The sequence below is a fragment of the Protopterus annectens genome, chromosome 1.part0 (genome assembly GCF_019279795.1).
Source record: "Protopterus annectens isolate FY-2018-M chromosome 1.part0, PAN1.0, whole genome shotgun sequence".
In the NCBI taxonomy this organism is placed as follows: domain Eukaryota; kingdom Metazoa; phylum Chordata; order Ceratodontiformes; family Protopteridae; genus Protopterus; species Protopterus annectens.
This window is the reverse complement of record NC_056725.1, coordinates 1,227,506,402-1,227,523,840: the sequence shown is the minus strand read 5'-3', so window position 1 is coordinate 1,227,523,840 and position 17,439 is coordinate 1,227,506,402. Positions and strand designations below refer to the sequence as shown.

Here is a 17,439-nt window from a genome sequence, read left to right as displayed (position 1 = left end):
CCCCGGCTCAGCTGAGGTGCCCGACATAGCTTCCATGTCACACGCGAGATGCTTAAGATGCTGATTTCAGAGGTATACATTAAAAGAAGCTAAGCAACTGCATAGGGTCTTGGGTACAAAAGCCTTACAAATAGCACAGGTGGTATGGTCGTGATCCAGGCCCAGGCAAAACAAACAAAGGTTGTGAGGGTCCTTATTTGGAATCTGCCTTCCAAACTGACACTTGTCCTTCCTAGATGACATGAAATCAAAACAATACACAGTAGCCAAAGACTGTAATGACAAAAACCCAGTGGGGTACTTACTTATCTGAACCATGGTTCGCAACTTGTGTGGCGAGCGATGAACAGCAGATGATTAGATAGGTGGCAGAAAAGTTCCGAGGTCAGGTATGTATCGGCATCCATTTAATATCTGATGTCACTTTATGACCAACGTACATTTTGATTCTGTGCAACGTTGCACATACCTCACAGTAGCTATTAGACTTTTGTATACTGGCCAGACAGACAAGTCAGCAGGAGGTGGACTCCCTCATGTTATGAATAGTGCAGCATATGAATAGAAGGACATCAGGATTTACAGTGATAACCGATAAGACATATAACAAACAAGTGTGACTATATCTTTCTCAGTTTTTGTACAGCATATCAGTAAATACCTGGTCTTATGTTAACTAAAGCTGTAGTCAGCCAATGTCCAGGAATCTGAGAAGCAAATCAAGTCCAGAATGAATAAGAACAGGCTGAAAAGAAGCAGATGCTAAGAACCTCAAAAGCTGTCACAAAGCCGGTCTTTTAGGATATGATGTTTGCTTTTATAATCTAACATCAGCTGTTATCAAGTAGCTGCTCAGAAAAAAAAAAAAGGCAGGAAGCTTAAAGTCACTGCTTTAGGAAAACTGAACAAGGAATACACTGCTTCAGTGGATGAATCCAAAAAGTCAGAAATACTGTTAAGAAAGAAAGGCAAGAAATACTATCCATAGCTGACGACCTCAAAGAGGTATCCACTGCATCGTAGGTCCATTTAGCAATATGTGTTTGAATGTCAGCTGCTATACACAGGAGTTTTAAATGGTGATTCTTACTGTTCAATTTTGTTACGTCCTGTGCAGTATCCACAGTTTGCTGCAGTACTGAACTCTGGTATTTTGCCAAGTGAACAATACAGTTAAATGCTCTGAAATTTAAATTGCATGAAATGCAGATGTTTCTAGAGATAGGGGCAGCAGCAAAATCCTCAGAATCTGAGGAACAGATAGTGCAATTAATGCAGTATCATGATTTCTAAATCAATCTAGTGTCACTGTGGAGGTGTTATATACCATGTCTGCATTTACAAGAGCCATTGGCTGAGATCCAGTGGTCTTCTAACTTATCTCCAAAAATGGAAAGAATCCAATGGTGGAGGGCAGATTGTCATTCATTATTTTATAATCATTTCTTGCTGGAAAGGATATATCCTCGAAGCCCCAACAATGGTACACATTAATTGCATTGGGAGTCTTGGTGAAAGACCTGTTTTTAGGAGGATAACTACAAGATAAGTAAAGACTGCTAACCTTCTACACCAATGTCACATTCTAGTGGGTACTCAGTCTCTGTCATTTTGGGGAAGGAGCTGACAACCTCCTCCTTTTTTTTTAAAAAAGAATAAGTAGGTGTATATCTAGAAGTAAACCTAGGGAACTGACAAGTGGGATGTTAAGTGCAATCATCACAGTATTTGTCCAGTCTACACAGAAGCGACACAAGTATCTTTTAGACTTACATCTGTAAGGCCTTTAATTCTTAATAAGGAATCCCTCTGAAAAGTACTGGTAAATGGCAAAGCTTAGAATGAACAGTCTACAACCATCTTATATCCAGAACCTGTTTTACAAAAATCATATCAATGTTCTTCCACAGATTTCTTTCTCAAGATGAAGAAATGCTTTTTTTTTTTTTTTTGCTGAAACAACTCTAAAGTATACCATTTTCTAACCAGATGTGGCTCCTCAGACACTTCTCAGTGTAGAGGATTTTCACCCAATAATGTAATGTGCTTTACTTTCAGCTTTAATGATATGCATCACTGTTCCTGTTTTTGACAGCCTTTCTGCATGTCTAGCCATACAGGTTTCTGAACTAAGTTTTCTTTCTTCTCTGGCACTTCCTACAGTTTTTCTTTAACTTCCTTCCTTTCTCCCTCCATCCCATGAGCATTTTCTGACTTTTTTCTTGCACACTTAGTTTTACAAGAAGCTTGCAATGTTTTTAAACTAGTGATGACATGTTTATTAAATGTAGCACAGTCTTTACCAGTGTCATTCTCCACCCATAAACAGAAAGCCACTCATTTTCATTACCTGTTCAGTGCAAGACGGGGGGGGGGGGGGCTACAAACAAAATGCAGTATGGAAAACCTTGGGGATCTAATACTGCAAAACACCTAGTTGAATGACAGCTGCATATGGAATATATGACAGCCAGTACTGGAGAGATGCTACCATTAGACAATCATTACCTAATAATAGAAAGACCTCTGACAGCTGGGAAAATCAGGCTGAACAAATAAGCAATGCTGATAAATGTAAGAAGATACAGAGTTTCTTGTTACAAGATGAAGAAACAACTTTTGGACTAAAACAGAAGGTTGATACAGCAAAACTAAGGAATGATTAGAGACCTTTTTGGACAAGGTGCCTGGCACATGACTTCATTAAACTAACAACTGCTTTTAATGAGCACTAGCAAACTCCCATATATGCATGTTTGTTCAATTGGACTAAATTAGGTAATGAATTCTGATACCAATATACTTTATATGAAGATAGTGAGGATTCTAAACTAAAATTGACTACTGTATGGTCAAACAAGGAAACAAAAATGAAAGCTGAAAATAAAGTACATCAAATAAAAATAACACTGGTTAAGAACTCTTATTTAAGACAAAAATGCTGATATGTGCTGGAATCTGCCTCTATGAATGAAAGAAGCAGCTGAAGGCTAAATTGTGTGGTACAGGACGTTCCGTGCTGCAGATTTCAAGACAACCATAACATGCATCTCATGTAAGACAAAAGATGCATAGTGGAATCCTTACTATTCACTAAATTAACTTTTGATGATTTACAAAAGGTTTATGCTATAGGTAAATGTCTGGTTATGTCTCATTTTCAAAAAGGATGTAACCTTGTCCCACCCACTATGTGATACTACTCAGTACAAATAGTAACAAACTCAATGACCCTGTTTGTTGAGAGACATAAAATGACTAGTATTATTAAAAGAAGCAATATTCAAAATAAACATATTTCACACAATATACAAGGTATTCTATGTATAAAATACAGTAACTGAGACATATTTAATATAGTTCATAAGAACATATAAATGTACATGAAAATATTTATAAAAAGGTATATTTGCAGTTTATTTTATAAGGTCCATGCTATACTAATGGACTATGGCAGAGAGGACAAAAGCTGAATTTGTTGATTTGTTGCTCTTGTGCACTGTGTTTACAGGTGCTGCACATCCAGAACTGGTAATCTGTGATTTGCCGTCCTGTTACAATGCAGGTTGGAAGTTTCCCTTCTCCACTATAAGAAAAAACAACACATAAAACATATTAAGACTGAGAAAGTATTCATTTTGTAGTTATACATTTATTAACTTGCCTAGCAAAGTAATAATTAATTACAAAACATATTAAATTGCAGGTACTCACCAAGTACAGTGGGAACCATATCTGCCTATTAAAATAACATCTTCACTTGTATTGGCAAACTGAGTAGCCATGCAGCTACTTTCTTTTCTCAACGTAGATTTACTTGCCGACCAGGGGAGGATTGTGTTAATTAAAAAAAAAATGTTTTGGCTTGCAGCTGAGGGGTTCCCTGCTTATCAAAGACATTTACAGTTTATTTGCCTGCTGTGTAATTAAAGTAGTTGCTTGAAACAATGCAATACCACCTCCTAGTCTCTGCAACTTTTGAAGGATGCTACATCTTTATGCAAAGGTCCACAGACAGAGGTGTAGCTACGGTGGGGCAAAGGAGGCAGCCACCCAGGCACAAGGCATTGGGACACCATAAGCAGATACTGATAGTTTGATAATGCAGTACCAGCATTCATTTATTTATCAGCAGTGGGAAATGAATGCCAATACTGCTTTTGCAGTCAGGACTGAAGTGCCTCAGCACTTCCTGTGTGGTATAAGCTGGAGCAGTTTGATATGGTTTTAAAAGTAGAAAGAGCTTTTGTTTGTGTGTGTGTGTAGTGAAGCAGGAAGGAGATAACTTTTTTCCTTTGCTTCTCAACTTCAAGTTGAGGGGTGCCAGATTCATACCTCTCAACTGTACCAAATTCCTCAGAATTTACCAATTTTCAGGTTCAAATAATGGGATACTGCAAATTTTTGAGTGGCCCCTTTAATTCCTGATTTCTTTTTTTATTTTATTTTCAGTTTTAAAGAACGGATGATGTCATCACATCATCACCAGTGTATCCCACAGCTTTCATGAGTGAACTGTACTGCCTGTCGAAAATGAAAAGAGCAAATACATAACCAAGTCCCAAAGTTCACCCAAAGGAGGTGGTAAGGAAGAAATGAAAAGACTCGGCTCCCTGTGCTTTTTCCATTAACAGACATGATGATCTAAATCAAAACAATTAGCTGCCACAACGCACAATCACATTTAACATTAGATGTTCAAACGGTGGCTGCCTGCGGCTGCTTGAGACAGACTCTGAATTTTATATGTTAAAGCAAATTATGAAATTAATCAGTTTATTTATATCATCACTGCTGTTAATCACACTGCAAATCAAATGTCGATTGCAGACTTGTAACACAAGGATCCACTGTAATTTTCTTGGGCACCCAAGCCGGTTAGGTACATAAAAGGAGATAAAATTCATATGTGTTCAATCCAACCACTTTGTCTACTTTCCTAAGCATTCTTGTCCCAATCACACATCACAAGCTTTCCTACTTTCCATGGCAACCCTTCAAATACTCAGGTTAAATGGTATGGCCCAACCAAAACCGTGTAATACATTGGGTAAAGATGTGGATTCTTTATTACACCACAAACAGTCACTTATTTGTTGCTTATATAATCAGTATAGAGGCATCGTTTTTCAACTTAGGCGTAGTGCTATGAATAAAGACTATCACATACAAAGTACAATCATTATTTTTTCTGTATCGCGAATTGGGCTACCACTGATGATCACAAGCTTTTCCATCTTACAGACAAGTTGCACTTAATAAAAATCAGTAAAAGACATAGCCAGCCATGCAGCTGTATCTCACTTTCCATTCAACTTCTCAGATGATGCATACAAAAGCAGACATAGTACACTCTAGTGTTTTCCCTTTGTCCTTTTTCTAGTGCCACACAAAGCAAAAGATTTCAGTTACTCCCTAAAGCACATTCCTTCCTGAGGACAAACAATACCAACTTCATGCAAAATAGGGTGGTAGCAGGAAGTAGAAAGTACTTGGCAGTTAGAGGGCTGTATATTGAGATATTCTTTACAAGAACATTTTATTAATATTAACTGGTACGAAATGAAGTCACTGTCATTCAGAAAATGGGACAATTATCTTGTGAAGGCGGAGTCTTCTCAATGACAGGAAGTATGTAAGATGGGACCAAACCTCTGTTCAGCTCTTTTTGGTAAGGCAGTGATGTTCTAGGCTTAAATAACTGTTTCTCTACTACTATTCGTTGGCCTTAGATTTATGTTCTCCTTTCTCTAAACTTTCTCCAAACTTAAAACATTTACTTTGAAAACGGGTTCTTTGTTAAATTTTTGCCTGTGAGAGACATTATTGTACAACCCCCCCCCCCCCCCCAACATTGTTTTTTTTTGTGCTGTCATGGATTTGAAATAAATGTTTTAATTTGTATTGCTGAGTTGGTGAGTCGTATGATCACTTTTGTGACTTACATTGATGTCTTTTATATTAAAATGTGCATATAATGAGAGGAATGTAAGGCTAATCTGCTGGTAGTCCCCGCAGTGATTCTTTTTTTCCTAATTCTGATTTATCAATGCTTGGAAAGCATGCTGCTCCTTCAAACACAAACAGGAGCACACATGCCTTTTGATTTGGGATCCACAGAATCATAAAACTGGTATTAAGTCCTAATAGGTAGTAGAAGGAACCATTTCTTATTTTAGCTTTTAATGTACTAGCACATTCTTGTAGAAACCACATATTATACGATTTTATATGAACTTTTTTTTCAGTAGTTTAGTAATAAGTTATACAGTTACCGGTTAGATGCTTTTGTTAATTTTAAACATTTTTGTTTTCATTACACTTTCATTATATTTTAACATATTTAAGAATATCAAAAGAGATTTGTGAAGCACAAAGTTAAAGGCAACCATTTGTAGTGGATTAATCCCTGTTTCTGTCCTGGACAGCATCTGAAAGGTATGGATGATGGTTGTCATCAACTGTCACTTGGCATAGTAGCTTCTTCAGCCTAGGGGATGTCACTGCTGCACACTGTCATAGACGTATAAGCTTGAGAAACGTTATGGTGTGTCAGATCAATTCTCAATGTGGTATTAGTCTTTAACAGAGACAAACAGCATAGACCACATCTGTGTGAGTTTTATTTATTGGTATATATTTGTTTACCTGGGTAAAGCAAAGCATTGATCACAGTCGTCGTTGGTTGATATCAACAAGTGAAATGGTGATGTTTATGGGCAGGTTAACTACTTCACTGGCATAAGATGACCACACATGCCCTTGAAATTTGCAGTACTATGTTTTTTTTTGTAGCTATAACTTTTAAAAGTGAAAAATAGAAAATGCTTATGATGATATTGTTGGGGGTGCTTGGTGCCTGTGCACTTTGGATGGGTAAGAAGATAAATGGTATCCCACAATTCCATTGGGGTGGGCAGGGTTACATAATTGTATATGCAAACTGTATGTTAATCAGTGACCAGATTTTTGGCTAGATGTACGTACTTTTCATGGGCCTTTGTCCAGATTTTAGATGTTTCCAGGTTGAGAGGTATGGCCAGAATAGTGACCATTTTGTACAAAGAAAACACAGATTCTAGGTAACAATTTTTTTTTATTTGGGGGGGGGACGTTAAAAAGGTTGATATCCACATCCTTGTCACTGTTTTAAAAGGGCATCATAACACACCATATCGGCCAAAGTAAATGTCCTTACTGCCAGCAATAATCAAAAGTCATTGTCTCTGCAGGGTGCTATGAAAATAAAATACACTGTCACAGTGTACTAAACATCTGATAACCATTCCTGAGTAATAACCAAGTTAAATTTGCAGTTGATATCACTATAAATAAAAAGTAAAATAAAACATGGTAAATAATATATGGAAATTGCTGCCAGGTTCTGTGGTGCATAAGAATAAAGACCTGATAATTACCCAGATGACCCAAATTCAAGTAGCTGCTCAGATGCTGGGAGAGTAGGCAGGGACGTAGGTGTGAGCAGGAGTAGTGTGCACATTCTGTCTGAAGAGAAAGGTCGTTCCCAGTCTGGCAATTCTTCAATGCAAGTGGATGCTTTCTTGAAATCATTTGACTGGCACAAATAGTCTTGGAATCCCAAGTCAGTAAAAGTATCTTCTTTTGGGAGGGTAACCACGACAGAAAATCATAACATTTGGGTAGATTCCCAAGCAGTACCAGTTAGATGCAGGATGTTGTTGACTACTGTATCTCCTATTGCATAGCCATTCCAAATCCTGTCACACCTCTAGAATGTGCTTAAAAATATATAGACAGTTGTGCCTTTGGTAGTTTTTAAAGCATCTTGATGGAAACATTTCCAAAGTAAGCTGCTGAAGTTGCTTCTGTCCTAGCAGAATAAGATTTGACTTTGTCTTGCAAATACTTACTGCACATAAAATAAAAGGTAATAGTTTGGCCTGACATTTTTACAAAACTTGCTTATGCACAGACAGCCTTCTCTCCTAGTTCTGAAGGAACTGTCGATCTGCTTTCCTGAACTCATGGGTCTTGCTAGTATTGTACTTGAGTTATCTGTGCATATATATCATATGAAAATTTTTTTTCCTGGTATTCAGAAAGGCTTAGCATGATACCTTTTAAATTCAAAGACTGTTCTACAACTAAGGTTTTCTCATCATGGAGGCCACATGCTAATTAGCCATGTGCTCTCTCTGCAGCTCCTGACCTTTTTGGCTGAGGGATTCAGCAGAGTAAAATTGTATTCAAGAAAGAAAAAGTGACCACCATAAAAACTCCTGTTGAGTGAAGACATGGAGGTAGAAGGGTGTTACTGTGTGTATGTGTGCAGACACATGTGCACATGTCTGCAGAGGCATGAATGAGGCTGCATGAATGTGTGTGTGTGTGTCTGTCTGCCTGGGTTTTTATACTGGGGGGGGGGTTAGGTGGGGAACTATAAGTCTTGATGTTTTGTGTTTGTGTGTGGAGGGGGTGAATGCTTCCATGACTGTGAGCAAGTAGAGGAGGATGGCTTGTTTGTGGATGTGTGTGTGTGTATATATATGAATGTTGGGGATTCTTTGCTAACATGATGCATGGGCCAGTAGGTAGAACACTGGCATAGTCAGGTCTGACAGCACTAGCATTTGAATTAGAGACAGAGTAATAAACTGATACAGATGATGTTCTCATTGTGACCATAACTGCCTCTGAATAACATTATCTTACTGTCAGTGAACCAGCACTGGCAATTAGTGTGAGCAGTAAGCATTTTACTAAATCCTACGGGTTACCTTTCGGTGTGGTGGATTGGACATAAAATGGCAAATGAATGAAATGATACACAGATACTGCTGAGTAAGCCTTTAGCATGAAGAAAACTTTGTTTTCAGTGTCACCCCTTTATTATGATTTAAATATAAGAACTTGGCTGGCTGAGAAATAAAAAAAATAATTCAGTTAAAATTTTTTCGAGGAGGAAAAAGTTATGCAAGAACCACTAGAAAAATTATGTTCATGAAAAAGAAGTTATGTCTTACCATAAGGTTCCATCTGTGCTGTTGATCTTCGTTCATTCATTACTGATGGGTTATCAGTTCCGTCCTTGGAACCGAGCCGGCCAAATATCAAGCTTGTGTCAGCCAAAAACTCTCGAGCCAAGGTCCTACCCAGAATGCTCTGCTCCCTGTTACCTCAGATCGAATTTGCAAGTTGACAGATAAAAGTAGAGGCTACCTCTGGTCATAACAGACCTACAATAAAGGAGTATATGAGATCAACCAGGAACCTCCGGAGGGGGACGGAGGGTGGGAAGTATTGAATGATTGAAGATCAACAGCACAGATGGAATGTTATGGTAAGATATAACTTCTTTATCTGATGTTGTTAATCTTTATTCATTCCTTACTGATGGGACAGAGTCCATAGCTACCTGTATCCCTGGGTGGCCCTCATGGAAGGACATTCCTGAGCACCATGGAACCAAAAGAAGATCTACAGCTGGAGGCCAAGTCCATTTTGTAATGAAGAATAAAGGTATGAAGTTTGGCCCAAGTCGCAGCTGAGCAAATATCATTGAGGGAAGCCTTAGCATGGAAAGCTGCTGAAGTTGCCATAGACCTTGTAGAATGTGATTTCACTCTGTGAGGCAAGGTGACATTGTTTTTGTTGTAGATAAAGGTAATACAGCTTCTCAACCATGAAGCCAGTGTACATTTTGAGACAGGATGACCTTGTCTAGGTCCCGAAAAAGTCAGGAACGGTTGGTCTGATTTATGGGTAGATTTTGTTCTGTCCAGATAAAAATTGTATTTGCCTATGAGCATCCAAGGAGTGCAGGCAGTACTCTCCCTTGTTAGAGTGGTTAGGAAAGAACACTGGAAGGTCAATAGATTGGTTGATAGACCGCTCTGACACCACTTTTGGTAAAAAGGAAGAATCAGTTCTCAGTGATACCCTATCCTTATGGAAGCTAAGATAGGGAGGTTTGATGCATAAGGCTTGAAGTTTTGACAAGTGTCTGGCCAACGTAATTGCAATCAGAAACAAAGTTTTCCAAGAGAGAGATTTTACATCACATGAAGATGCAAGTTCAAAGGGGGGAGCTGTTAGAGCTTGCAGAACCAATGCCAAATCCCAAGGTTGTACCGGTTCTCTAAATGGAGGTTTTAAGTGGATAACCCCCTTCAAGAAAGTTTTACAGAGTCCATGTGACATAAGCGAAGAATCCTGAAAACCAATGTGGAAATTTGAAATGGCAGCTAAATGCACATGAATAGTAGATACTGACACCCCAGAGTGGAAAAGATGTGATAAGTAATCCAAAACTACCGAAACTGGAGTTGACAAGGGGTCTAATTGTCTATTTGCTGCCCATAGAGAAAACCTTTTCCATTTATTGAGATAGATTAGTCTGGTGGACGATTTATGAGATGCAATAAGAATATTCCGCACAGGGGATGAGAGGTGTTTCTGCCTGGCAACCATTGGAAGTGGAGAAACCAAGCAGTCAGTTTCAGGGTTGTTAGATTGGGGTGAGTCAGACCCTGCGGATGGGAGATCAACATTGGGGATGGATTGAGGATCCATGGTTGATCTAGCAGGTGAGGCCAGAGGAAGGGGAACCAGACTTGTCGAGGCCAATATGGAGCAATGAGGATCACTTTGCTGTTCAGAAATTGGGAGATGAGGATAAGCATAAAGTAGACCCGAGGGCCAAGCGTGGACTAGAGCGTCTCTCGATGACTGTCCCAGAGGGGGGGATCAGGGCAAAATAGTTGCTGCACTTGTAGATAGCTGGGTAGGCAAATAGGTCGCAGCAAGGCTGGCCTCAGGGGTTGAAGATTCTTGCTGCTGTCATAGGATTGAGGGACCACTTATGAGGTTGTAGAATGCACCTGCTCAATTTGTCCACTATCACACTGGAGCTCCCAGGAATGTGCATTGGAATTAGAAAGCAGTTGGAAGCTATCACCCATTGCCATATTCTCAAGGCCTCTTGGCATAATGGGTAAGATCTGGTGCCCCCTTGCTTGTTGATGTACCAGACCACTGACATGTTGTCTGATTGGATCACAATAGTCCCTCACGGAAGGATGGAATGAAATGCTTGCAATGCTAGTAGCACTGCCTTCAGTTCCAGGACATTGATATGCAAAAGGGCCTCTGTCTCCACCCAGGTGCCTTGGACCGAGTTTCCCTGACATAGCCCCCCCATCAGGGAGGCGTCTGTGGTCACCGTGGCTTTTGGTTGATGGGGGCTGAAGGGGGGAGACCATTGTTGGGGATTTCGAGACATCCACCAAAGTAAATCTTGCTTGCATCTCTGAGTTACACTTATCTGAAAAGACAAAGGATGTTGTAGAGGGTACCACTGAAGGAGCCTCTTGTGGAATCTGGCTAGAGGAACAATAGTGATTGAGGCTTTCACTGACACCAAGAGTTGGGGTATGGATCGAGCGGGGGATTTGTGGTGCCAGAGCAGCGGTTGAACCTGTTGCCTTATTCTATGAAGCCTGTGGTCAAGAAGAGATGCTGTGCAATTTCTCGTGTCCAACAGTACTCCTATAAATTCCAAAGACTGAGCTGGGGTCGTGTTGGATTTCTCCCAGTTTATAGTTGTTCCCAGGCTTTGTGCTGTCAGGAGTGTAGTGCAGGACTTCTTCCAGTACACGCTCGGTGGGGGCGATGAGGAGCCAGTCATCTATATATGGAAATGCCTGGAATCCTTAAAGTCGCAAGTAAGCGATAACCACTGCCATGTATTTGGTGAACACACTGGGGGCTTATGAGAGACTGAAGGGCAGAGCTCGAAATTGGTAGTGACTGGCTTCTATGTGGAAGCGGAGGTATCTTCTTCAGCATTTGTCCATTTTTATGTGGTAATATGCATCTTAAAGATCTACAGAGCACATCCAATCATCTTCTTCCAGAAGAGGAAGGATAGACTGAACCGTGACCATCCGGAATTTCTCAGTTTTTTCAAATTTGTTCAGTGTGCTGCGATCCATAATTGGTCTCCAGTCCCCTGTCTTTTTTGGCACTAAAAAGAACCTTGAGTAAAAAACGGATCCTATCTGGACTGGGGGGGGACCATCTGGATGACTCTTTTTTTTTTTTTGTAGCAGCTTTTGGATTTTGTGTGCTGCTGCTTCCCTTTAACTGGGTGGAACGTCGGGTAATACTCTGGATGAGATTGGACAAAGATGGAAGGGGATGTGAAAGCCTCTGGATATTATCCGTTGTACCCAAGAGTCGGTGGTTATATTTTGCCAGGCAGTTGAGTACAAGGAAAAATGACCCCCAACTGCTTCCAGAAGTGAGCAGTCGGGCAACGATTCAGGTGCGCTGATATGGTTGGCCAGAGAAAGAATCTCTGGAACCCCGGTTTTGCGGACCTCCTCTGCCCCGAAAAGGGCGTCTTCCATTGGAGTTTCCCTCTCTGCCTCTAGGGGAGAACTCAGCACATGCATCCTGGAAAGAGCCCTGTGATTTCCTGTGCCACATCTTCCCACTCCTCTGATTTCTGGAGTAGAATCGTTGAGGAGTGGAGTGTCTGACACCAATGGCAGACAGGGTCTTGCCATCTTGTTCGCACCTTGCCAGCATATCTTTCACTTTTGGGCCAAACAAAGAAGCGGCCTCGGTGGGGGCATTCATGAAGGAAGCCTTAAAGGAGTCTGCAAAGTCACAAAGGTGCATCCAGGTATGTCGTCTGGTGACTATACCAGCGCCTGCCACTCTAGCCGCTCCTTCTGTTGCATGAAAAATAAGACACGTGGAAGAGTTGGAAATAGACTCTAGGGTGGCTATCTGAGAAGCCACGTTGTCACGGACCTCGGCAGAAACAGCTCCTGCCAAGGTTTCAGAGAGTTGGTTGATCCCACTGAAGCCTGGTAAAGTGTGCCAAATAGTTCAAAGAACTTATGGCAAAGGTCGATGAAGCAAACACATGCTTCCCTAGTCTGTCTATTGCCCGGGACTCCTTGTTGGGCGGATAGACAGTTTGGCTCTCTTCTGACAAATCCTTCTTAGTTGCACCTGCCACCACCATGGCATCTACTGGAAAACCTTGTGATCAATGGGGAATCTCAGCTGGGGGGCGATAACATTTTATCGGGCCTCCATGGTATCACTTCCAGGGTGTCAGGAGCCTTCCATGCGCACTGGAGGAGCTCATCGGCCGGCGGGGTAACCCAGGAGGTTGGGGGTGGGCACGAAAGGCCTGCAGGAATATGGATTCCTCAGAAGAAGGATTAGAGGACTTCCAGTCACCCCTCTGCCTAAGGATCTCAAGGATGTCACCAAAGGACATCTCATCAGAGGGTGACTGTCGGGATCCTTCCTGTCATCAAAGTCTGTATCTCCAGTCAATGACTCCTCAGTGGAGTCTGTGTGCTTCCTCTTGCACAACGCTTTGCGGGGTACTCCCTCAGTGGGAGGTTCTGGGGAAGACTGCAAAGAGGGGGGGTCTCCTGAGGAGGAGAAACCTGAGGTCCTTGTGCCCAGTGGTTGTGGCTTGTGAGAGTTGCAGCCCAGAGGGGGGAGAGGACTCTGACATGTGGGGTTTGCCAGCAGAGGCAAGCGCCCTCTCCATGGCCTGAAAGGCCAGCCCACCCAGGGATGGATGGGTGCCCAGAACCGAGCACGACAACCTCGGAACCGGGGTCACACCCCACCCTGACGAGCCGACTCCCATACCAGGAGTCTCAAGAGGGCTGTGAATCCAGAGAGAAGGAGGATTCCTGGAGGGTGCCATAGAAAAAAATTGGCGTGGAGCCAAGTATGCCCTCCCCGTGGCACAGCCACTGACCTGAAAAGAGCCCGATGTCCAGAGCACCGAGGGCCATAAGGACAACTCCAGTTCCAAAGTGAGATCCACTATTGGAGTCGTAGGAAGGGATGCTGCTGTCAGAGTAATGGGCTTCGATACTTGGGTGGAAGTCGAAGGAGGAGTGTACGTTGGAGTTTGAGGAGATATGCATTCTCCTGAAGGAGGCAACGTGGATTTTGATGGTTGAGAGAGACCTCTAGCCACAAGCAGCTGGTCAACAAGCCACAACACATAATGCTCAGAGAGGCTTCTGGTCGACCTCATAAAGAGACCGGAGGGTGACTGTATTGGCTTCCAGCGAATGGATCCAAGGAAGGAAAGTACTTAGTCCTTGCTAATTCGAGAGGTGCAGTGCCCGGAACTGAGGACGTCTGCACTGAAGAGAACGATGTGGAAGTAGTCTGCACTGACGATGTCAGCACCACAGAAGTCAAAGGTGTCTGCACCCTAAAAGCAAATGTCTGCACTGATGGGTATGGTGCCATCGAGGAAAGTGTCTGCAGTGGTAACAATGATGGTGCTGAAAAGGACTGCACCGACAAACATGTCTGTGCTGAAAGTGTCTGCACCGTGGAGTACAGTAACATCATACTCTGAGCTGAAAGGGATTGTACCAATGGTGGCGAAGGGGGCTGTACCTGTATAGATGGTGCTGGTAAGGGCTGCGATGGAACTGTCTGAGCCACAATTGTCTGCACCGGGAACTCTGATGCTGGTGTCGATAAGGAGTACATGGCTGGAGCAAGAATCAGTTGGGGCGGTACCGAGCCTGGAGCCAGCAGGGTTACAGGTGGTAGCACCGAAGTAGTAATCAACTTCACCTTCTTATGAGTCGACTCCCTACGATCTCCAGCGGGAGATGAAGTGAGCGAACTCGATGAGGAAGAGGAAGAACGCCTCTTGCGGGGTTTAGCAGGAGGGGGGGTGAGCCTTCTAACCCACAAATAGCCTCACAGAAAGGAGATTTGAGAAGACCTTTCAAAATTAATTTGTTCTTTCCTGTCGTTAAGAGTCCTGGTCAAAAAATTTCTACAAATCCCACATGGGGGATCCACAGTAAGGTGGGAGACATTCAAACAATAGACACATAAGTCATGGCCATCGGAAAGCGGTAACGTACGGCCGCAATCCTTACACTGCTTAAAACCAACACTACTTTTCTTATCTGATATAATGATGTGGAGAAGAAGAACAGTACCAAAAGGAAGAGGAAAGGCTACCCAAAAGGGTAAGGATGACAGAAGGAAGAAGGATTACCAACGATAGTAATGAAGAATTACCTCAAAGGTAAGAAAGAGAAAAAAACTTAAGGGAGAGAGTCTTAAGTATACGATAGGGTAGGAGAATATTAGCAGAAACTGTTTGAAAAACTTTAAAGTAGAAACTATCTATAAAACTTTCAAAGAATTAGACACTTGGCTGAAGAGAGTGGCTTGACATGGCTGTACAGCAATGTGGCAAATGAGATCTGAGGTAATGGAGTAGAGCATTCTGGGTTGAACCTTGGCTCGAGAGTTTTTGGCTGATGCGAGCTTGATATTTGGCCAGCTCGGTTCCGAGGACAGAACTGATAACCCATCAGTAAGGAATGAACAAAGATTAACATCAGATGGTATTTTATATGTATTGTGTCTGCTGGGTCAAACAGAGATACAGTTGCAAACACAATTATGCATGACACTCGGGATGTTCATTATCTCGACACAGCATGAATAGCATTTGCCTAAGCCTAGATCTCTGACCCTCACATCTGTCGATTGAAGCACAGGGTGATACTCAGATCAGGGAATGCCCAGGAGTCAAAATGGTAATGGCTATGAACACTCTTCTTCCCTGTGCCATGTGTGCCACCTCAGGGGCAGGAGAGCTCTCTGCGGCCACCTTTGCAGTTGATATATATATATATATATATATATATATATATATATATATATATATATATATATACTTTAGATGGGGATTATGTGGCCGGACCAGCCATTGCTAAACACAGGGAAAGCCTGAGGTGCATCAAGATCCACTACTGGCACATCTGTGGAGATAGGTAGTATGGTGCCCTTTCATATTAGTGTTGTTGACAGTGACACTGTGTCATCAGACCATGTCAGACTGTGCCACATACAAGGTGTCATCATAGCCACTGATGATGTACTGACATCAGGTATGTCTCTTCCTGTTCAGCAAGACCCCCACTAGTGGCACCTGTGGAAGGATGGAGAGAGAGAAAAAAATAAGTTATGTCTTACCATATCATTCCATCTGTGTTGCCGATCTTCACTAATCCTTGAATTTGGGTTTGGTTCTGAGCCTCAGAACTGGCTTGGCTGTTTACTTCAGCTTGCACCTTCCAAACTCTCTAGCTAGGCTCTACCCATAATGCCCCTCTCTAAATTACCTCAGATCGAGTTTGCCTAAAATAGAGCAGACAGACAGTAAATAACAAGAAGAGACCAGACCTGTGTCCCTATTATGAAGCCAGTCTTGGGAGTATTCGATCCACTAAGAGTCCCAGGCTGGGGGAAGGAGGGGGGAATGTCAAGGATTAGTGAAGACTGACAACACAGTTGGAACGTTATGGTAAGACATAACTTCTTTACCTGATGTTGTCAATGTTCACATAATCCTTGACTGTGGGACAGAGTCCCTAGCTACCTGAATATTGGGAGGTCTCACAGAAGAATATTCCTAAGCACCATCAAACCAAATGATGTACATCCCCTAGAGACCTGATCTAATTTGTAAAAAAGGTATGAGGAGAAGATCATGTGGCTGCTGCACAAATGTCATCCAAAGAAGCTCTGGCATGAAAAACTGCAGAAGCTGCCACATCTCTAGTTGAGTGGGCTTTCACCGGGCATGGAGGGTGAAACCCCTTTGAATGATAGATGAAAGTGATAAATCTCTAAGCCATTTAGCTAAGGTAACCTTGGTAACTGGGTTACCTAAGGAAAGTGAGGAAAATGCAACAAATAATTGGTCAGAGTTCCTGAATTCCTTTGTTCTGTGAAGATAAAAACGTAATTGTCAATGAATGTCTAGTAAATGTAGACAATACTCTCCTTTATTGGGAAAAAGGCTGGTAGTTTCAATGTTTGATTAATATTGGATTCTGAAACTACCTTTGGCAAGAAGGAAGGATTAGTCCTGAGGGAGACCCTGTCTTTGTGAATATTATGTAGGGTGGTTTGAAGGACAAGGCTTGAATTTCAGATACTCTTCTTGCAGAAGTGATAGCTACTAAAAATAAAGTTTTCCAAGTCAGAAACTTTAATTCACATATAACTGACGGTTCAAATGGGGAAGAGAGTAAGAGATTGCAGAACTGGGGGGTAAATCCCATGGAGCAATGTGCTTCTTAAATGGGGGTCTTAACATTAGGATTCCCTTCAAACAGGCTTTACAAAGTTTATGTGACATAAATGAAGACCCATCGAAACCAGTATGGAAATTAGATATTGCAGCCAGATGGATCCTAATGGTAGAGGCTGAAGAGCCAGTTTGATAAAGATCAGCTAAAAAATCCAATACTTTATGCATGGGGACTGTATAAGGCTCTAGAGTATTATTAAGAGGCCATCTGGGAATTTCTTCCCATTGACTCTGGTATAGTTTTGTAGTAGGTTTGTGATGGGCCAAAATTA

General features: G+C 41.9%; 1 protein-coding gene across 1 annotated transcript in view; it reads right to left on the bottom strand.

The window, feature by feature from the left end:
* Positions 1 to 3,318: 3,318 nt before the first annotated feature.
* The window catches only part of WDR35 (WD repeat domain 35), a 2,872,164-nt gene continuing 2,858,043 nt past the window's right edge, over positions 3,319 to 17,439 (bottom strand). The window contains exon 28 of the mRNA XM_044065775.1: positions 3,319 to 3,586. Within this exon, the coding sequence (XP_043921710.1) occupies positions 3,436 to 3,586 (151 nt within the window). The 3' untranslated portion in view covers positions 3,319 to 3,435. The remainder of the gene's footprint in view (positions 3,587 to 17,439) is intronic.